This window comes from Mucor velutinosus (assembly GCF_035048745.1).
Source record: "Mucor velutinosus strain NIH1002 chromosome Unknown tig00001563, whole genome shotgun sequence".
NCBI classification, from domain to species: Eukaryota; Fungi; Mucoromycota; class Mucoromycetes; order Mucorales; family Mucoraceae; genus Mucor; species Mucor velutinosus.
Window position 1 is genome coordinate 4,000,780 of NW_027041904.1, and position 22,862 is coordinate 4,023,641.

At 40.4% G+C, this 22,862-nt stretch overlaps 3 protein-coding genes across 3 annotated transcripts; 1 reads left to right on the forward strand and 2 right to left on the reverse strand.

The window, feature by feature from the left end:
* Nucleotides 1-1,145: 1,145 nt before the first annotated feature.
* ATC70_009947 (uncharacterized protein) lies at nucleotides 1,146-4,586 on the reverse strand (the record flags this gene model as incomplete). The annotated part of the gene is made up of 1 exon (XM_064829171.1): nucleotides 1,146-4,586. The coding sequence occupies one exon, from the start codon at nucleotides 4,584-4,586 to the stop codon at nucleotides 1,146-1,148; it is 3,441 nt and encodes a 1,146-aa protein (XP_064686373.1).
* An 8,599-nt stretch (nucleotides 4,587-13,185) lies between these two features.
* On the forward strand, nucleotides 13,186-16,028 carry ATC70_009948 (uncharacterized protein; the record flags this gene model as incomplete). Its single annotated transcript, XM_064829172.1, has 8 exons — nucleotides 13,186-13,239; nucleotides 13,306-13,391; nucleotides 13,443-13,755; nucleotides 13,812-14,003; nucleotides 14,071-14,204; nucleotides 14,256-14,337; nucleotides 14,395-15,663; nucleotides 15,726-16,028. 8 exons carry the CDS (start codon nucleotides 13,186-13,188, stop codon nucleotides 16,026-16,028), a joined length of 2,433 nt encoding a protein of 810 aa, XP_064686374.1.
* Nucleotides 16,029-16,054: 26 nt separating this feature from the next.
* On the reverse strand, nucleotides 16,055-20,637 carry ATC70_009949 (uncharacterized protein; the record flags this gene model as incomplete). The annotated part of the gene is made up of 12 exons (XM_064829173.1): nucleotides 16,055-16,183; nucleotides 16,246-16,394; nucleotides 16,451-16,561; nucleotides 16,609-17,818; nucleotides 17,877-18,062; nucleotides 18,121-18,402; nucleotides 18,460-18,759; nucleotides 18,817-18,957; nucleotides 19,009-19,035; nucleotides 19,098-19,472; nucleotides 19,531-19,838; nucleotides 20,019-20,637. The coding sequence occupies 12 exons, from the start codon at nucleotides 20,635-20,637 to the stop codon at nucleotides 16,055-16,057; spliced, it is 3,837 nt and encodes a 1,278-aa protein (XP_064686375.1).
* Nucleotides 20,638-22,862: the final 2,225 nt, after the last annotated feature.

Consider the following 22,862-nt stretch of genomic DNA (forward strand, 5'->3'; position numbering starts at 1 on the left):
GTTCCGTTTATCATAAAGATGTTTAGTTTGAGAATAGGTTGTTATAGCTGTACACATTGCTGACATGTCTCTCTCGGAGTGGCCATGCTACATCTTGTATGCTCGAGCCAAAGGATCAAAATCTATGAGTGTGTTGTTCCGTTAATGGGCTTATAAAGTCAAACCAGAGGTCCCCTTCTTTTCTCTCTTGTAGAGCAGTTACACAAAACATCAACTCAACATCAATTTCTAAACTATAGATATCAATAACAGCATCGGCCCGATGTTTTCTTTTGGTAGTTTTAAAAGGGTTCAATTTCTGCATAAGAGCAATTAATCGATGAGTAATAATACATACCAACGGAAAGCGCCATCATCTTTTTAGAGTTGAGCTGTTGTAGAACATGCGGGTTTGTTTCAAGATCAAGATGGGTTTCCATCTAGAAAATCACAACAAACGAATTCCCCATGTATCCCCCGAGTCTAAACACTGTGGCACGAATCTTGGACGAGATAAAGACAAGTGCACTCTTAAATCGACAGTGGCTAGAAGCAGCTTATTTATGGTGGATATATAGACCCAACATTGGGTTCCTAGAGCCGTACTAATCGTGCAGCTTGCAGACATCTACTCACAGTAGCGCAACCCCCCCCCTCCTTGATCTCACTGATAAATGGGGACCTGCTTGTTTAGTTTTATTAATCGCATTATATGCTTCTCTGTTTTGTTGTCATTCATCATAGATTTAATGAAAATTTAGACTCTTGAGCGGGATGCACGCATGGGATGATCAAAACCTTAAAAAAAAGAGATCCCATCTTTTGATTGCGTTATGATACATACCCCCCTTTAGCGATGGCATTACGTAGTCTCTGTGCTAATGGAGGGAGTCCATAGGCAAACACAGACACTCCATGAGGAGACAAGAACTTTTCTTTACTACACATGTAATGCCATGTACAGAGGAAATACAAATAAACATGATCATGTGCTTTGTCATTAAAGTCTCGCTTCACCTTAAAAGGTAAAAAACGAGCATCGCACAATACTAAAAGTTAAAGCTATTATTGTCTAAAAAAGTTGTTTATTAACAAGATTTGAATGATTTTACAAAGAGAGAACGAAGAATATACAAAGAAAATGAAGAATATGGTATGTGAGATAATTATTTAGAAGAGGCATGAATCAATTGAGTAACACCATCAACAACTTTGGGTGGGAAATCACGGCTGCGCATTTGCTGGACCACTTGCACTGCCTTGGTCTTTTCACCATTCTCCACATAAGCCTTGGCCATAGCTTCGTAGGTGCTTGGTTCTCTCACCAAGCTGCCAGAATCACTCATGTTGTTAAACACCTGTTCAGCCTTGTCTAGTTGACCTTGAGCACCATAACCGGCAATAAATAAGTTTTCAATATAAGCAGATGACTTGGTGCCTTGCTTGAGCATGTCCTTGTAGATCTCTTGAGCACTGTTCATGTCATTGTTGTCAATGTAAGTGTTCATCATGGCTTGATACACAGTCTCATCAGCCTTGATACCAGCCTTTTGCATCTCCTTGTACACGGCAACAGCAGATTGAACATCACGATGGAGACAACCATATGAACGGATCAATGTAGCATAGTGACCAGCACTGGGACGATAACCATGGCGCTTGTTCATCTCAGTCAGCAATTTGTGAGCAGTCAGCATATCATAAGCAGGAATGTTGGCATAGGCTTCCATCAGCAGCTTGTAGGTGTGCAAAGAGGGCTTCAAGTTAAACTGCTTGGAAAGGTTGTAGTACTCGAGCGCCTTTTCACGGTTGGGCTTTTGTTGTACGTAGAATTGAATCATGCTGTTGTAAGCACCAATGCGAGGTTGATACTTCGGAGAAGAGATCATTTCTTGAAAGTATTGAGCAGCACGGCTTTCAGAGCTGCAACGGATACAAGCAGAGATAACAGAGGCATAGGTGATGGAGTTGGGAATGACACCGAGTTGCTTCATTTCGTTGAACAGACGTAACACAGGCTCAATCTTGCGGCATTTGGCCAACTTGGAAAGAATGACATTGTACAAGTAGACGGTAGGACGAACATTGTGCTTTCGAGACTCCTCGTAGATGGCAAGAGCATCTGTAGACTCATCCGTAGTGGAGTTGGCATTGCAGGCCAAGAGAGAACCATAGGCATCACCATCAGGGTACAGGTCGTGCTCACGAAGCTTGTCATAAAAGACCTTGGCAGAGTTGAGATCACCATGTCGAGCATGAGCCACCAGCATGGAGTTGTAGATGGCATGGTAACCACGTTGCTTACGAGTGCCCTCCAGGAGATGCATGGAATCAATCACTGTATTGTAGATATTCTCAGCAGCATCCAAACGACCTAACTTGGAAGAGAGTTGGATCATGTCACGCACAGCTTCAGGGGTAGGCACCTTTCCTTGCTTGATGATCTTGTTGTTGAGGACATCAATAGCTTCTTCAAACTTACCGCCGAGGGCAGCATCCAGAGCAGCAGCAGAGAGCAAATCAGATTCAACAGTGATGATGGCAGGAGGCTTGGTAGCAGCTTCAGAGGCCTTGGCATTGGCAGCACGATGAGTGACCACATCTTCGGCCTTGGGAGCAGCCATCTTGGGGTCCTTGATTTGGTCTTCAATAGCAGACATGTAAGGGGCAAACTCTTCCTTCCAGCGAGCCTCGTATTCAGTTGCTTCGTACTTCTTCATGCGAGTCAAGACACGAACATACAAACTGGCAGAGGGAGACATGTTCAGAGCATGCATGTCCTTGAGCAGCTCAAAAGCCAATTTGCAAAAAGCCTCAGGTGTGTTCTCCTTGCGGAAAGCAATATCGTACAAGATAAAGAACGAGCGCTCATTCATATCCTTGGACACTCTCTGCCAGACATCAGGATTGGACTTGGCTTCCTGATACATGTTGACCACAGCCTCACACACAGCAGGCGTAGGGTGAATATAATAGTGGTTGATGACTTGCAGAATGGACAGAGCGTTACCCAGATCCTTGCACTTGAGAGTCAAATCCAAAGCTAAATCAGACACAGGCGAACTAGCATCCAAAAAGTTGCTCTTGGTGTACAATCCAATCAAAGACTTGAGAGAGGTAACAGCATCATCCATTCTACCATTGTTGACAAAGCTCAATACAACACCCTTACACAGGTTGGAATCCAACTCCAGTCCACGAGACGTCATGGCCTTGACGACATCCAAAGCTTGATCGGGCATGTGGTTGTTGGTGCAAGCAAACGCGTAATCAGCTAAATGGCCGTACTGTTTCGAGATATCGTGGTTCAACAGGTTGTGATACACCTTGGTGGCCTTTTCGAAATCCTTGAGATGACTGTACGCCGACAAAATCATACCATAAGTGCTGGCATCAGGGTTGGGGAGCTTGGTGTCAGCCTCCAACTTGGCAAGCACAGAATCCACAGTGTCCATATTTCCATCAAAACAAGCTCTACGCACAATCTTGTTGAAGGGCAAAATGGTAATCTTTACATGGTCTTGCACCATGACGTTCTCAATAATATCCAAAGCACCAGGAATATCGCCCGCATTGACATGAGCATAGACAAACGCATTATATACATAAGTGGCGTCATGGCTAGGAAGGTGTTTCTTGAGTGTCTTGTATTCGTTAAAGCATTCGCGAACAGCCACCAAATCACCAGCAGTGCCAAACATGGACATCAACGTGGCAAAAGTCATACCATTGGGATTAGCATTGTGAGCACTTTCAAGGTGTTCGTAAATATAGAGACCATCTTGCGTGTTGCCCTTGTAAGATAGCCCACGAAGCAGGGTGTTGTACAATTCAGTGTCAAAGTCTTGTGTTGATTTCTCAGTTACTGCCTTGTTGAACAATGCCAACGCCTTTTCCATGTTCTTTTCATTCTCCAAATCACCCAAATTGTGGACAGTGTTTCCAGTGCGAGCAATCTGTCTCTTGAGCATGCTGACCGTCTTTTGCACTTCAGAATCTCTGTTGCAAAGGGATCGAATAAGAAGAGCGTATGTTTGAGAGGAAGGACGCACGCCGGTAGAAATCATATCATGGTAGGCGTTCATCATGGGAGTGAGAGGTTGGTTGATTTTGCGTAACTTGCCGTATGCTTGAATGACAGCTTCATAGGTTTGTGTAGACAAGGGTGGTGCTGATTCACCAGCTGCTGATTTGCCCTGAACAAACGCATCTACCACTGCTCTCGAGTTCTTTTGCTTGGCTGCTTGAAGGATGCGAACATCAAAGTGAGCAGGCTCTGATGCTGCTGCTGCTGCTGCTGCTGCTGTATCATAAGCTGAAAACTTCTTGCCATGATGCTTTACCGTCGTCCAGTTTGGCTTGTTCAAATGAGCAAGGGTGGCTGCTGAATCCCTGCTGCTGCTGCTGCTGCTGCTGCCATCCAGATCTTGCTTTTGATTGAATTGTGTCTGGCTTCTGGTGGTGTAGGATAGCTTACCAGCTGATACTTGGCGAGTAGGTAGATTGGCAAGGAAAGCGGTTGATTTGGGTGCAACAAGTTGCTTTGTGAGTACACCCTGTCTGGCAACAGAGTTTAAGATGGTCGATGTTCCTTTTACACCATACATTTTCTTATTATTTCAGTTAATACAAAAGATTTATATCAAGAAAATATAAAAGCTTTTATGTGAGTGTGTGTGTAAAAAGAGAAAAGAGAGGGAAAGAGGGGAAATTTTTCTTTAAATGTCTCTCGGGAAAACTTGTACCGTTTTTACTCGAATTTTTTGAGTCAAAAGCATCGGAATCTCTCTCCACGCTTTGGTTTCTATGGAGTAAGCTTTCTATACTCAAATTAGACTCTATCCCCAAGATCTGTTGATAAGATTGATAATGCATGTATCAAGCTATATCAGTGTGTATTGCAATTTATTGTAGAGACATACGATAATTTCATTTCCTAAACTCTAATGTCAATTACTGTAATCACATTGTGCAGAAATATTCAAGGGGAGGGGAAAAAAGACCCCCTGTCTATCCCTATTGGATGACACTGGGTCTCAATCCCTTGATTTCCTTCTCGAAGATGCCATTTTGGTCAACGCAATTTGACGTTTATGAACGAGTCTTAAAGTTCGCTGTGTAACTTGTAGTGATTTACTTGAAAAAAAAAAAAAGGTGGGCTCATTCGGATATCATGCTGCTGGGTACGTAAAATGAACGTGTAATGGATTGAAAGGATGATTGTTATCAAACATCCACATCTTTACTCACTCCGCAAATATAAGCACTAGCATGTCTTCCATTGGATGTCTCTGATGACTCTACCACAGCGGCGCTCTGACTTCTTACTAATGTAAACTAAAGATCCAATGAAAGACTCACTAGTTTCTATTTAGCATACAAAGGCAGACTAAATCTAAAATGTAGCAACAAATCGCTAAGTGATGTATTATGTAGCAAGCAAATGAATAAATCAAAACCAAACCTGACAGCCCTCAGGCCTTAATAATTTCATGTATAGACCTTTCTGAGCCACGGGAATGCCGCTAAACAATTGTACTAGAGTAGCAGTAACTTCCTGACATCTTTGCTCAACTTTTTGGGACCAAAAAAAATATGGCGAAAAATCAACTCCAAACCATGAGGGATACCTCATAGTTTTTCTCGAAATCAAACGATCGAGTCTTTGACCTTGATAACGAAGACTTTTACTATGGTATATATTGAATCAAAATGTTTCTATCGATCTAATGTAACACCTGAAATCGTCTTTGTGAGGCTTTCATATGCAAAATTTTGACATTTTGACCAAAACTCACATTTTGTATCTTCCAAGATTGCTCAGTAAATCCAGTCAAAACGTATATTTTACTTGGCACCATTGGAAGCGCCTTAAAAAGTACTCCAAAAATGTATTAGGAAGCATAGGCTAGTGATCGCAACTTATATAGTCGAATCTCACGAAATAGCATAAATAAGTTGAAAATGTCTATTATTTGGCCAATCTTGAACAGAAAAGATTTACCTGAGATTTAATAAATTTTGGCGCTACTGGCTGACCAAAATGCCTTTTTGATGTTGACAACGATGGTTGGGATGTTGCTTAAATGAGGGTCACCAAAATAAAAAATAAAAAACGAACGCTTTTGCCTGAATACTTTTTTGCTTTTGTTGGGTACTTTCATATCTGAGAACGCCAGTCAGCCTGGCTCGCCACCAAAATATATGTAATCGCAACCTCCTAATTGTGATTTGCAGCATTTCAACATATCATTTTGACAGTATGCGTTTCATTGATTTGTTTAAAAGAAACTATTGACACTGGCTGCAAAGATATCTCAGTATGTGATAAGGACATCTTTAAAACTTTTATCAGAATATTCATAAGGAATGATTACTGCAATCTGTTAATTATTGGCAGACTGTGAGTACGCCCATCTTACCAACAATTAAATTCAGTCTCATTTGGGAGTTGAGTCGAATATGAGCATCCTCATTAATATGGTTTCAGGCTTATCATTCTTCTTCTGCACTGAGGATCTTATGAGCAAGCCTATAAATACGAACAAAAGTTTTTTCAGCCTTGTCGGTGCTCAATGTTTCAAATTCCATTATTCTTTATCAGATCAAAAATCATCTACCCCGCCATTATCTTTCATGATCAACTCTGAAGAAATTTGCTGAGCATTTATTCGACCTGCTCCCGCAGCAATAGAATGTGAAGCGAGGGAGCGAATGTTCGTTTACAACCCTATCCTTCTAGCATTTTATTTTTGAGCTTTCATTATTATCAGAAGTTGTCCTTGAATAACATGTAGCTGCGGATCTGATGCTCTTGCGGTGCTCCATGTCTGTATGAATAGAAAGATCTTGGATATGGGTAGACGGCATACACGCATTACCTCTTGCTACTCAGGTGTGTGTAAAATTTAGCCATTATCTAACACTGACTTACTGGTATCTTTTGTCTTCGTGGATATACGTGTTTCAGTATAACAGGAAGACTCCTGGTTGGTAGAACGAGACTAGTTGAAGCAAGAAAGCTTAGATTATTTATGAAATCTAACGAGAAATATTGGTAAAGAATTTAGTACACTTTACTTCAACAAAAAGGATATTGGCTTCAAAAGGAAAGGGTCAGAAGAGAGCACCAACGCCAGCGTCAGCGACAATGGCGGTGGTGGCAGCAGGAGTGATGGTTGCGATGGAGGTGGATGGCTTATCCAAGTCCAATGATTGCACTCTTCAAATATACGAGCCAATCTAGCATGGATAGCATGTGAATGGCGGGGTGACATCTTGTTGATGGCCGTGCAAGTAACTACGATGAGTGTGCGGCGGCGACAAATAATAATGCATTTGACATAATATCTGTCTTGATTCACACATGTAGCTCTGCACTTGATGCCATGTTGGAAAACGTTATATTTAAAACCGCTTGTTGATATGCTTTATTGTGCTTTGACAAAAGGTTTAAGCTGTGTAGCGCATGCCATCAGAAAGGGGAGATTGCTTTTTCACGCCCCATGTTGATGCTAGAGACTTCATATCAGAGATATTTTATGCCTACATTGAGGGGTTGCTAAACATCATATGAACAGATCTTCAATCGCTCAATTGGTTGTCAAATAATAAAAAAGCGACCGAGCAAATTGTAAAAGTAATCCATAATAGAATAAATATAAACAAAGAAAACAGTGTTTGGACATTATTATTAGTACAACAACTGCCAATTTAACCAGGCTTCTTTTCTATTACTAACTAAATCTTGCACCTTGTGTTGGCTCTACAAGATGAGATCTCGTTTAAGTGCCTACTGCGATGCTTTCCTTCAAAAAACCGGGGCTTAACTCTCAAATTTGGAGTTTACCATGGCAACAAAAACACGCCTTTCTTCAATAACAGCACTGAAGAGTGTTTAGAATAACAAAATATAGACAGAGTAAATACAATTAGAACTGAATATATTTATTATGTTATTCCAAGATTGAATAGGGATCAAAACTAGTGTAGATATCAAAGGTATTTATAGTTATTTGGCAGTGCCGCAGCAATAGGACCTTGATCTTGAATGCGGGATAATTGTATAAGCCTTGAACCAGTAACGAGGATGTGCTGCATCAGAACTCATGAACCACCAGTCAAGGATAAACAACAAAGATGATCCAGGATAGAATGTTCTTCCTAATAGCTTTGACGGAAGAACATTTGTCGGAATTGAAACCCACTTCCAGGGACGAAAGGCCATAGGCTACCACTCTCTAGGAACCAGGATATAGATTAGCCATTTGATGGCACCACTCATGTTCCTTCGTGCTGCTTGAATAAAGACCTCTCACTTCTACTATGCATCTCAGCTCATTCTCAGATCCTCTTATGTAATAAACGACGCCTAATACATTTGCCTCTCAGAGATGATCTATATCCTCAACAAAGAGTCCATACGGTGCTCAAGTCTATAAAATAAATACAGAGAGTGTGTTGCTTAATGTCGGCGCACAACAGATAACATATATACGCCACTACTATAGCCAAAAAAAAATAGTGCTTGAGCGATTAATTTTGGATAATTTGGCTGAAGCTGACATTTCGGCCGTGTAGCACCGTGAATCCATTAAACCCGGGTTCACTACAGTTTGCTGATGTCGATTCTTGCATCGCAGGATTTGTAGGTATCATGAATCTCTGTTCGTTCGATTCTGATACAAGATTTCGTTGTTTGATCGCTCAATCGAGCTGACACCGACTGAACCTGCCTCGTATATTATATCAACCATTTTTCCTTAATTATTATAATTGTCCAACGTTGTTGTGAATAGACTTTAAGTTTAGTTTTATGGTTAATAAACATAATACCTCTGCTGTGAACGAACATCAAGAGGGGTCTGCTGAGATAAGTATCTTGGTCAATTTGAGCAAATCGTTAAATTCAAATTTGCATAGTATCACTGACGCTCAAGTTTTAAAATCACTGTATTCGAGCATCTCAAAGAGATCTGATTGCCAGAAGAATTAGAATATATAAAAGTGTCAATAACTTGGAGGTTGGGCCCCGTACAATGCAGAACATCAGGGACATCAGACAGAACTGTAATTTACTTACTTCTTTGGCAGCACAGCATACTACGCCTTATTTTCAGGTCGAATCTTGTTCAAAGCTAGCCATTTTCAAGCACGAATAACTCATGCTACAAAGCGTTCTGGACTTTTGGAATAACGCCAAACGTCTCTTCTTGGCTACGTTTTACCTACTGATGCTTTATCTCAACTTTTTTTGAGTCTTTGCAAATTCATGAAAATTGTCGTTTTTACATGAGTACTAGCAAGGGAAAATTCTTGAAAATCGCACGATCGCATTTTTCACCCGAAAAATGAAGACTTTTCCTATGATACATATCAGGCCAAATTGATTACAAAGATGTAATATAACACTGAAAGCTACTTTTTTGAGAGTTTCATATGCTAAATTTTGACGTTTCTGCAGAAAACCTATTTTCAAATATTTCAAGATTTCTCTTTATTTTTAGTCTGAAAGCTGAATGTAACCAGCATCATTCGATGCGCCTTCATTGATTCTTTATAGATGCATTAGAAAGTAAGGTATAAAAACGACAATTTTCATAGTCAAATTTAGCAAAAACGTTTAAAGAATGTGAGATCAAGTCAAATTTAAACACGAAAATACCCACTGCACAATTTCAAATTAAAGTGCAGCAGTTAGGGCTGCCATGGCAGAAGACTGAGACTAAACCTACTGGACGTGACGTCGGTTAGGGCGCCCTCTCATTTTTCCATACCCCCTTTTTTTTACTCTTTTTGCAAAACGCGTTTAGTATCAAACCATATTGGTTTTGGAACACTTTTGATTAAAAATAACACTCTATCATCTGATAGCACGGTCTTGCACTGTCAAACGTACTTGATACTGCTTTTTTGAGGTGGAATATAGTAGGTATCATTCGATAACGAGTACAGAAAGATGTAGAACAAGCACTAATTGAATATGTTTATTAGGTTTCGATAGTTTTTTGCCTGTTCGACGTGGGCGCTGCTGCCATTACTTCTTTGCTATCTCTGCTGTCTGATTCTTTGGTTTACCCTGTCTAGTAATTGCTTCTTTGGTCTCTATCTCTGGCGGTTGCTTCTTTAATCTTTGTCTGGTCTCTGGTGTCGCTCGTTCTTCGGTTTTTCTACGCTGTTGTTGCTGCTGCTAGTATTGCTACTGGTGTTGCTACTGGTGTTGCTTCTGGTGTTGCTTCTGGTGTTGCTTCTGGTCTTACTGATGGTGTTGCTGCTGCTGGTGTTACTGCTGCTGCTAATATGGTCTTCCCTGGCCTACTGTGTTTGGTGTATGCTCACTGTCTGGTCTACTTTTGGTGATTGCGTATCCTCTGGTCTATCTGTGGCTGTGGTATGTGGTAAGTATCTTCTTTCTTCTGGTCGCAATGATATAAAACTTCTTTGGACGCTTATATTATTGCTTCCTTTCTCGTGGTAATGGATTCATGATGTTTGCCTTGTTGCGCTTTTTTCTTCTTTTTCTTTTGTTGGTAGTGTTTCCTCTGTAGCTTTACATGAAACAATATTAGTCATTGTGTTGTATCGCAAACTTATAATACCACTGTTGCTTTTGCAGTTGTGCGTATTTGTGTCATGTTGCTTTACATCCGACTATTACTATTACCATGCACCGCGTTGCTCATGCATGCATTTTTCTTGCAACAGCAACGAGCTTTTTTAAACATCTTTGATGTTGTGTTTGTTATTCTTTTCTTTGACTCGCTTCGTGTGAGTGTCTCTTTTTTGCCGACATACTACTATATTCTTATAATATTATGTTCTTTTCTTCTTTCTTTTTCTTTTATTATGTTTCGTTTGAAGCATACCTTTTTTACGTTGTGTGGATGTGCCTATCCCTGAAGCTCAACAAGACTTTATCCGAGGCTAGGAGGTAGATAGGCCGCCTCCACTTGGTTATCACTACTTACTTTAGTGATGATTGAGGGTCTCAATGCCTGAATTTAAAGCTAGGTGGTGTAAGTAAGGCATGCTCTAGCACCTGAGGGAAATTTGATGATAGTAACAGCTATATTGCTATATAGCGGAGCTTAAAATTTTGCCTCACATCAAAACAGGGGGAAACTCTCGCAATTTTTTTTTTAGGTCAGCGGAGTTTTTGAGCAATCTGATTGGCTGAGGGATTGAAAGAGAAACGGTCTACAACTGGTTGATTTTCTGTTGATCTGTCATTTATCGTGATTTTGTCTTTTGTAATAATAAAAGAGTAACCAAATAGATACAATTTAAATTTTTCTTTAATTCAAAAGTAAGATAAGATCCAATGATTCAATCTGGCAGCCATCGTACAGTTTGGGGTATTCTTAAATAATTCACTATGTAACGAGAGTCATAATATGGATATAGCAGTACACTATGTACGATGTCGTCCCAATGCCATATGTCTAGCTAACCTTACGTGATTTACAATTGATTCTCAACATGTTTCAATTTCATGGGTTGCTGTCGTCTGACTCATAACAGATTTTGGATGTACAAAAGTTTTTCTGATTTCAAGATTCGGCCCATGCAAAGCCAAACTTTGAAATATTGATACTAGAGCTCTGAAAGTAGCATGTCACTATAAGAAAATGTTATGAGACAACAATTGTATAGTTGGATTTTAGGTTAAATGGTGGGTTGTTGTTCAAAAACAGATGATTTCTTAAAAGAAGACCATTTTATTAGCCAAAGCCTTATTTATAAACCTATTAAAAACCGTTAATTACTACTGATTATTACTACGCATTATTTATAGATTAATATCAGATATTTGAAAGCGTTGTGTTTAAAACCGCTTGATTGTAAGACGCTTCGATGTGGTGGTTTGGTAAAAGGTTAATTCAAAGGTGTACTGCGCAAGGGGAAACAGTTATTTTAGGTTCTATGTTGATGCTAGAACCTTTATATTAGAGCCATCGTTATACAGTATACTCCTATTGTATAACTTTGAAAATATCTGGAGAACAGGCTTATCTGAATAACAACCGTGGAACATATTAAGAGCGATGCCATTCAATGCGCATTTTGATTCTGTACAAAGCTACTATGGCTTGGAGACACTAGTTATTCTGGGAAAAAGTGCCGGGTTTTCAGTTTTTTTTAAAGCCTTTCTTCCAATTTCCTTGTAGCAAATGGCTTTATAAACTTTTTTTACTTGAATCAACGATAACGTGAGATGTTTTTATGCGGAAAGCCATTGCTATATATTATAAGTATACGAGATATAGGATGGGGGGAGGGATTTCTTGCTTCATATGTCTCTTACATACATACTTTGTCAATAATCTTTTTTTTAGTTAGTATAAATTTGATTTCAATTCATAAAAAACAAAAATCATTTTTTATCTCTCTCTCTATTCTTTTGTATACATTTACTGAAGTCTAGTCATAAACTATATCTCTAATACAACACAAACTGTGATACTTGTCTGTAGGCGCATCCGATGTTAGTAAGCTACTCTTTATATGTCAAAGGATAGCAGATAAGGAACATGAGTATCTAATGTTGTCAAGAGCATTTAAAGAGTCAATCATGCTCTACAACGAAGGTATGATACTGTTTGGCACTTCATGGCATATTCATTCTCTTGGGCATCAATTTTTGCATTGGTGTTTGTAAATCACCCAGGTTGCCGCAATATTCAGAAGAGCGAAGCCTTCTGTGTGGTGCTACGGGCCACAGCTTTTGTTGTTCAAAGAACGCTCCATCTACAAGAATCTAATTTCCATAAAGTTAAAGAGATCTGTCTACTTGAAAACGGATAGAATGTATCTTCATGGCACAGAGTCATTGGTGCCAAACTGCCATGATTTAAAGTGCTTCTTGACCAACTCAGCATCATTCGCAGCTTGGTAGCATTTTCAGGATTCTGTGATGTTTAGCAAGTATCTGGAGAGGACCAACCAACGCCAGCGCTTTAGTCAACATGCTTGATCTACTCTAATCGTACTGCTAAAACGATACAATGCTTTTCACTATCGTTAATAGTATACTTGAGGTAAGCCAAATAAACTCATTCAAATGCAATGATGCGGCTCGCGAAATCAATTTAATTAACTCCTTGAATACAACAACGTTCTTGGTTTCTATATCTTTTTTTTTCACTTCATTTTTTAATACTCGTAGAAGATATCCAAGCAAAATCTATAAAGCTACACCATAATAATATGCTGAGAAACTCAGAGATGGAACGAAGCCCTGAAGCAGCAATTATTCAATGGGTAATGATATGAGAGCGTATACATGTGCGATAAAAAGAAAAAGGGCTAACAAAATCCTTGAAACAGATTAATACATTCACCATCTCCCATCCAGTAACACAGATGCAAGAGCTATCAGATGGTCTCATCTTGTTTGAAGTGGCGTCTGACATGTAAGTTGTCTAATTCCAACACGCCTTGATTTGCTTATACTGTATCATTAGCGACCCCAAATGGTTCAAAAGCATACGTTCTGCTGATGTGGGAGATAACTGGGTTCTAAAGCACAACAACCTGAAAAAATTGTGCAAGCTGGTGTCTAGATACTATGAAGAGGTCTTGGGTATACCGTTCTCTAATTTCCCAGAGATTGATTTGAACGCCATTGCTAAAGATGCTGATACCCGAGTCATTGTTCAGCTATGCAAATATATCTTGACTTCTGCCGTGGTGGGCCCAAATAACACCAAATATATTCCAGAAATTCAATTGATGAGTGAGTCAGATCAAAAGCATGTCAAGGCGATCATTGAAGAGGTAGGACTATGCTCTGGTAGAACGAGAGCAAGAGATTTACATTATCCGATGCATAGACTCTGAATTATGCTCAGCAAGAGCCCAATGAACCGCAAGAAATATCTGACAATTATACCCAAAGCAGTTACATGGATGATGGTACATATCGAAGCCAAAGCGAGCTGACAAGAATTTCGAGAGAAAAGGAAGAACTCGAGATACAAAACAAACAACTGATCGATAAACACTCTGAGCTATTGACGAAATATGTAAAGTCATTATTCACACATTGACATCATGCAAATCACTGATTTGTTTCTTTCACTTTACAAACAGGACAAACTCGAGAATGAAAAGCAAGATTTGCAAGTGAGATTAAAAGACATGGATACTGCTGTGGCACAGGCAAATGAGACCGGTAGAGCCGATTTTATTATGCGAACAGAAATTGATCATTTGAAGCAAGATTTGTAAGAAAGTGGCATCGTGTAGAGTAAAGCTGGCACTTAGTTTCATCATAGGCAAAAGAGCGAAGATACTCGACAAGAGCAAGAAAGAAGACTAGAGGATCTCAATCGCCAAATCAACAACTTGACCCGTATCGTAAGTGCATGATTTTTTGTTTGGCATGAGCGATCGAGATTCACCTTGTGTCATTAGAATGAAGAGCTCACTGTGTATGAATCACAAGCAGCAGCATTAAAAGATCAAGTTGATGAGCATCGCCACGCAGCAGAGAAACTCCAGAAAGCAGAAAATGTCATTGAGAAATACAAAAAGAAGATGGAAGACACAGCAGATTTAAAGCGACAGATGAAGTTACTGGAAGAGCAAAATCATTCACTCGATACCAGTTATCAGAAACTGGAAGAAGAATACCGAAAAGTGCTTGCTTTCAAGACCTTGATGGACTCTTACAAAGACCAAGTGGCCAATCTGGAAACCAAGAACAACGAGTTAATCCGTGAAAAGAATAAGATGGAATACGAACTAACCTACTTTAACAAAAAAATGGAACTCATGGAAGCTGATAAAGCCAGAGATTCAGACCGCATTCAGGCTCTGGAGGATCATCTGCAAGAAGCACAACTAGGTATGACTACAGTCAATGCACCCAATGCACAACGAGCAGCCAATGACGATGTGGAGGATATGGACATTGATGATTACAATTTGAATAATTCTCTGGAAGAGTCCTTGAAGGAATCCAATGTCACTGAACTCAAGTTATCCAAGCGTCGCCTTGAACGCCAAGTAAAGACGCTGCAAGAAGAGAGAGCTGCTGGCGGTGGCGGTGGTGGTGGCAGTGGTGGTGGAGAGTCAACACATTCAAAGGTGCTTGTGATGCAGCATTTGTTGGATGACGCCAACCGTCTCAAGACACAGTTTGAAAAGAACTACTTGGAAGTATCACAGGAGCGAGACATCTTACAAAGTGACATGGCACGTATCCGTGAAGGCATTCCTGATGCTCTTGTAGATCAATCAGAAAAGACGCTTTCTCTGCGTCTTCGTATCATTGAGCTGGAGAAGGAGACTAAATCGCTGAATGACACTGTTGCTAAGCTGGAGCAAAAGATATCTGAAGGCCGATTCCAGGGCGATGGTGAGGGCATGGACGAGGTTCTTAAAAAGTGCAACGAGTTGGAAGCCAAATCAAATGCTCTGGAAGAGCAGACCAAGAAGCAGCTGCAAGACATCAACAAGTTGCTTTTGGAAAAGGACATTTTGCATGGCCAAAGTCTGGAGCAAAAGGATCTCTTGTTGGTGACAGAGAGAATGAACAGCGACCTGAAGGAGTCCTTGGCAGCATTCAAGGCAAAGGATGACGAGCCATTCAAGCAAAAGAATGTTGAACTGCAGCAGCAACTCATCAAATTGCAAGAAGAATTATACAGTAACAAGAAGAAGCTCATCAACAGTAAACAGGTACTTGATGAAAACGGGATATATATACAGGTACGAGAACTAACATGTAAAATCCGCTGTAGTTTATCTCACAGCAAGACAAGCTGATCAAGGATCTCAGACAACAGGGCGAGTCTGGTAATTTTGATGAGGCTGTCAAGTCCTTGCAAACCGAAGTCAAGATGCGTGAAGAAGAGATTGAGAAATTCAAGCGACAACTCCATGAGACTCGCAACCAAAACCGCCGTGAACAACAATTGATGATATCAGCCTGGTATGATATGTCACGAAGAGCCAACAGAGATGTTGTAAATAACAAGGCGTCTCCAATCTCATGGCTTGGCCAGCAACGAAGAACACTTGATAATCAGCTTAAACGTCGCTAAAAATAAATGTTGCTATTTTTATTTTTTTATTTTTCAAGGCTGAAAATCATCTCGTTGCCAGTTCGTTTATCCTCCATGACAAAGTATATAATGTCAGTGGGCTCTAATCGAAGACATCGTATGTTGTGTCCTGTGATAATCTGGGTCAAATCTCCCTAATGTATATATGATGAGTCAAACATGTCTCCTACTTTTCGTTCGTGGGACTCGCACTCACTGAATTAACATGGCGAATCTCTATAAAACTAGAGTCAAATGCAACGATATAGGGATAGCAGAAAGCAAAGGCGGTTGGATGCCCTTCCCAGTTGATGATCCAGTCTGGCCTTATCCGACGTCCCTTCTTATCAATGTAAAATGCAATTTCTAGGTGTTTGATTGTATGAGCAACCTAACTTTCATTGAATCCTCTGCCAACTTACCGTTGTAACAAAGCATAATACAGCCGTCTGGGTGTCTAAACATGGATACAGGCCGTAATGTCTCTCTTTGGCTAATAAAGTTGTGGTTCTCATCGCTTGGATCAAGGACGCCTATTCGCATGTTAGCAAGTGCTCCTCTCAAGGGGCATGCTACTTACTCTGTACACCAGCCGAACCAATATCGACCATCTGAAATCCCTTGGCACTGCCCACACAAATCACATTTTTGAAATACTGAATTGAGGTAGCTTCCCCAGGTATATACAGATCTTTAAATCCTCGCAATGTCTCGTTGGAGTGTCTGATAAACAGCCCCAAACTAGGCTTATTGCTGTTCTTCTTTTTCTTTTTCTTTTTACTATCAGATCCCTTCTCGTCGCATGGCTCCAGAGCTCGAATGGTGGATGTCATGGCATTGTATTTGACAAAGCACACCAAAGTGCGTTCTACAGGCTTACCCGCTGTTGATTTATCATACACTTGGCCCACCTTGAAAAAGGACACATTGTTTCCAATCTTTCGCATGTGCTGAATCATCCTTTTAGGCCTCTTGACAAATGCGCTGCTGCTGCTATTACTACTGTTGCTGCTGTTGTTGGTAGCACGACTCTCAGTGCTGTTTGAACTGACGCTGCCACCAAAACTGTGCTCACGGATGCTTCTCATTTTGTACGAGGATGGTGAAGATACAGAGGGAGAGGACGCTATGATGCTTTCCATGAAAATGCAGTTGTTCTCGTCGAACAGTGCATCCAATGAGCACGTGTAGAGTATCTTGTCTGCCAAAATCAACAGCAGTCGAGAGCCCTTGAGAATATCAATCTGAGAAACCTTTTCCAGTGAGAGTATCTTGACAATGCCTTCTGTATCGTCGTCCTCGTCGTTGTCCAAGGAGGTAGCATGCGTTGTAGTAAAAGGCTTTTTGAGATACACACCATGGTCACATCCAAAGATGAGATACGATGCATGCACAACCGCACAGTGAACTTTGTTGAACGTGTTAAAGAACTGATCGCTGATGCCTGTCATCTGGAACACCTTGAGCTTCTCCATGACGGATCGCCGGTATTTCTCAATGGTATCCACCCATTTCTTGCGACTTGCTAGTGTGGGTGCATACAATGTGGTGGTGCCTGAGCCGTGTCTGCCCAAATGTATGAAGCTGATGGGGTATCCGCTTTTTCCATTGACGTTGCTGTTTGCAATAGAGGTGGAGGACGAGTAGGAAAGCAGAGGTGACGGCAGAACGTCTGAGCTACCTCCTGTCGAGTAGAATGATCCAGTGCTGGATCGATTATAAGGAAGGATCGAGCTTGATCTTCTTGTCTGATCCGGTAACGCAATTGCTAGTAATGCCAGTGGTATAGGCTAGTGTGTGTATCAGCGTCAGTACTATATACAGGTATTGAGCAGTACGAATTCTGACCTTTTTGTACAATTTGTATACTTCTGCGCCATCAAAGAATTTTGATTTGATGAGCAGCAAACAATGATCCAGCACATACACCTGCAATTCGGACGATTCAGAAGCTGCATTGCCCGTGGTGCTTTTTCTCTTCAATGGTCCTTTGAGTATGATCTTACGTTCCTTGAATAGCAGATCTAGATCGTCCTATTTCATGCCACATGAACCTTAACCTCACATCTAACTTGGCAGACTCAATACTTACAATCTCCTGTGTGAGCATATGCTTTTTGTTGAATGTAAGCTTCTTTTCCAGCATTTCCAAGCCAAACCTGTTTTCAGTCTTTCCAGATTCTTCATTCACTCGCTGGAGAAATTGCTGGATTAGTTTCATTGCTTTGGGTATGGTTTCACAGTCTGGATGATTTTCAGGGGTATTTTTCAGTATCTCTCGCAATAGTAGATTATATCTTCCTAATCGAGTTGTTGGCTTTGTCAGATATCCATTCAGTTCCAGTTTTCGAGAGGCTGGGGCTCGTTCTGTTGTCTGTTGGTTGGATCATTAATACATAAGCAGATCGACTGATTGCAATGCTATCAGTACCTGAACAAACTCGGCAAATGCAGCGTTGGCTAATCTTTCCGTTTCCAATTTATATTTACTGATAATTTGATGAGAACCATATTCAATAAAGTGTTCAAATAGATTGGACACATGCTTTAGAAACACGTCTCCAATCTTGTACACTATCATATGCTCTTGCTGCCGTTGAAGAAGATCTGCTAGCAGTAAAGCATTGTTTTCTCGAATCTCTGGTAAATTCCAAAACAATTCGTTTACAAAGGCATCTCTTCGATCTGCGGGTATGATGAAATCATTGGTTAACAATGGCTTGATCCAGCTCTATGCGCGTTTTTTTTTAGCACCATGATGTATCTGCATTAACGTGTTTAATCTCACCTTTTCCACATAAAGCAGGTCCTCAACAAAATCCTTTTCAGTGTAAATCAATTCGTATATATTTTCTTGTCGTCGCTTTTCTTTGGTGGAAAGACTGGTTGATATCGATTTTGAAACGGTGTTGATCCAAAGCCTATCTTCCTAGTGACAAGAGTTGGTTGTCTGATGCTCAATGCAACAGGAATCACTTACATTCTCTTCATACAGTGAATTTTGACTCTATTTGCAGAGAAGAGACATCAGCATTATGTATCATTATGTATGCACTATTATCTATATACCTGATTGAATCGGCGAGGGCAGAGTACGCTGTAGCAGGCGCTTTCAATAGTACATGTCGATGAATAGCAATCTGTTAACAGAGTAAAAACGCCATTCGGCATGTCGTCTTCTTTTTTATGAATAGGAGGAGGGTTGTCCTCGCCTGATGTGATGTCTGTAACCATGGCAACTGTATCTGAATCGGCGGATAGTTTTCGCTTACTGGAAGGCTTGGTCACAACCTGATGCTCCTTGAACTTGTACAGTTCATGCACTGAATCTCGCAATCGATGCTCATAGTTGACATCATGAAACAATTTTTGATCGTCCAAGGCTCTTCCAACCAAGATGGCCAGATTTCGATCCGACGTTCTTATGATAGAAGCCAGCATACTCTAAAGTGCAAACAAATGAGTATAAACAGAACTTGGAACTTGCAACAACAGCACATACAACCGCTTCTCTGCCATCAAACACATCATGGTACTGGATGCTGTCCTTGGTCTTTGTACCAACCACCATATTCTCCTTGAAAACATGAGCAATTTTGGATAGTAAGGCGGGATAAATGCTGCTATTTGTTGTCAATGTTGCACTCGGCGATGTTGGTGAGTCAAAGGAGAAGGATTGCGATCGTTCGCTCTTTTTTCGCTCTTTTCGTTTCTTTCTAGAAAGAGACATTTGATGCACGCTTTCGGCTGATTTTCTTAGGGGCAAACTTAAAGTGGTGGAAGAACTCGTCCATAGATGATCTAGATTCGCTATTTATAAACACATCAGTATCCGTACGGCTTTTTATCTCCCCTCTTTATACACTTTGGCAACAGCCCAACATGAACGATCTCCCCGTTCCCTTGTCCGTCCTCCTTCTGGCATTTTCTCTTTCTCTTTGTTTGGTATCCCTGACTTGCTCACAACTCCCTGAATAGACCATAACTTACTTTTGCTTCGGGACAAGGTGGACAATTTGGCTCGCATTGGAGCAGTCGATTTCGAGAGTTTGGATAGCAAGTTACTGCTACTCGCCACTAGAGCACTACTGGCAGCACCATTGTGGGTCTCTTTGATTTTGTCCTGATCTTGTAGTATGATTTTGGGCTCTAGATCCGATGTAGGTTCGAATAAGGTTGTGTGGTTGCTTTCAATCGTTTTAATGGATATGTTGTCGTTGTCGTCTTCCTCCTCCTCGTCTTCCTCTTCCTCCTCCTCATCATCCTCGTCTTCCTCATCCCCATCAAATAATGCAAATGATGTTGTTTCTATACCAGGTAATGTCGTATTCAGGGGCGCATATATGATCGCGCCTGGTCTATATAAAAAGTCCTCATCATCTTGCTCTACTTGCACTGTCTCTGCTGTCGCTGGTGTAGACGATACCTCATCCAGTCGCTGCTGTTGTTGTTGTGATAGATAGTACTTGTTCCGAAATGCCGCTGCTGGTGTCAACTGGTGATTTGGGCTTTCAGTTACAGGATGTACACCATGTGTCACCATCCCAACGCGATCATGATCTGTTGTCGCTGATGAGGGACGAAGGGGAGATTGTGTATTGAGAGCCATGCCAGTGCGACAAGATGCAGTTGCAAAAGAGAGAGGAAGAAGAAGAGGGGAATATATAAAGTGAAATGAGCAAAAGAGAAATATAATTAAATTAAAAAAAGGAAAATGTATAATTTTATAGGAGAACACCTTTTTTTGTTTCTTCCCTTGCTTTGCTACAAAACAAACATGAACTTGACTGGAGGCCAAAGGTAAATGGAGTATATAGCTCTTCTAATAAAGAGAGAGAAAGAGACCACACACATGCACTAAATCAATGGCGCGCTACAGAAATAAAAGCATCATCCATCACAATCACAATCTCCATTCTAATACATTGGATCTAGAGAAAAATCGTTGTTATGAAGCAAGCAAATTTGCACAAGCAACAGTAGCAAGTATGTATTAGTAGGTTAATTGCAAATTAATTTAATTAAGCGCTCTTTTCTTTAAGGGTCGTGTCATGGTGATCATAGCAATGATAGTTTATTCACTTCAATTTCGTAAAAAATGCAATTTGAACGATACAAATAAACTTCGTAAAAGCCAGACAGAGAGACATATTAAATTGAAAGAATAGTTAGTGAATCCATCCGCAACATTCACAAGTGCATACTTACATGTCATAACTGCAGCCTGGGTACGCTAATAACTAGTGCTTCGTGTTACCATTGCACAATGAAGACCTATAGCGTTATGTGGCAGCATGACTTTCACTTGTTGTAGATGGCCATCGAAGACATTGTGACACTGATAGACCATGAGAACCACGTAATTAAAGTAATGAGCCTTGAATCTTAGGGCTAAATGCACAACATGCATTGGACAATAGAAGAAGATGACTACTGGTTTGAAAGCCCCATGAGAGAGTGGTATCAGGAAAAAGAAGCCATGAGGGCAATAGCAAAGCATCGACAGACATCAGGCATTGGACAATTTGAACCTCCAAGGGATGTACAGCCTCTACTACACGTTAGTAACAGGACAGAGAAAGGCAGAGGTATCAATACCTAAAAGAGCCACGCACATATAGTACACGGTGTTGACCAGCTTCGTACTCCTTCCTCTTCATCGCCCATCACCTGCAAAGAGATCAGCCAAAGCACCTCTTTTGAGTGCACCTTGCTTGTAAAGAACCATTCACCATCAAATCCATGTCACTAAGAGTGCATTGTGCCATCTAGCATACACGATGGTATTTAGATATTGAATGTATTATCCCTTTCATATGGCTACCTGATATTGAATCAGGAGAACAGACGTGTAGAGAACTTGAAAGATGGAGAAAGAGGGAGAATGGAATAACAACCCGTCTACCTTTTCTTTTTTTTTAAACACTGATTGATAGGCATACTGGCATAGATTATGAATGCAAGTTTTACGTCAAGCATCTGATTCATTTGTCCACAAGTGTTTGACAGACCATCTTGTCTCTTCATCAAAATATGATAGATTTATAGTCCCTAGACACTTTTACAACCTTAATATGGAAAAAAAAAGTTGCCAGGCATTGGCCAGGCATGGCTCATATCATCATAATAACATGATGAATTTATTGTCCCTACCTACTTTCAAGCCTCGAAAAGGAAATAAGTTAACCTTAAGAGTACTTCGGTTAAGTGGTGATATTATATGCAAGGCTTCAAAAGAAAACAGCATGGCTAAAAGGAGCACTATGTATTTCGCCACCTATTTCCATTGGCTTCAAAAGCATCCATTATTACCTGCCTGCACCTAATCTGTTCCAGATTTGCTAAATTTTGATGATTTTCGACTTGATCAAACTGTTTTGCCAGATTCGACTATTTAAAATGTGATGATCACCCCATGCTTCTTTAAGCTTTCTTGGAGGGCTTTTCAAGGTGCATCCAATGGTACCAAATAAGATAGATGTTTTGAATAAACTTATTGAGCAATTTATGAAAATATAAAAAGAGGTTTCTGGCCAAAAAGTCGAAATTTTACATATCAAAGTCCTACAAAGATAATTTTAGGGGTTACGTTAGATCGATACAAACATTTTGATTCAAGATATACCATAGTAAAAGTCTTCGTTATCAAGGTAAAGAATGCATTCGTTTGATTTTTGATGAAGCCATGAGGTACCCCTCATGCTTTTTGGTCGATTTTTTACCATATTTTTTTGGTCCCTAAAAAGTCGAGCAAAGACGTCAGAAAGTAACTGCCAGATGAGAGCAATTGTTTGGTACTATTCTGACCATCTAAAACGACCTTGCACGCGAGAA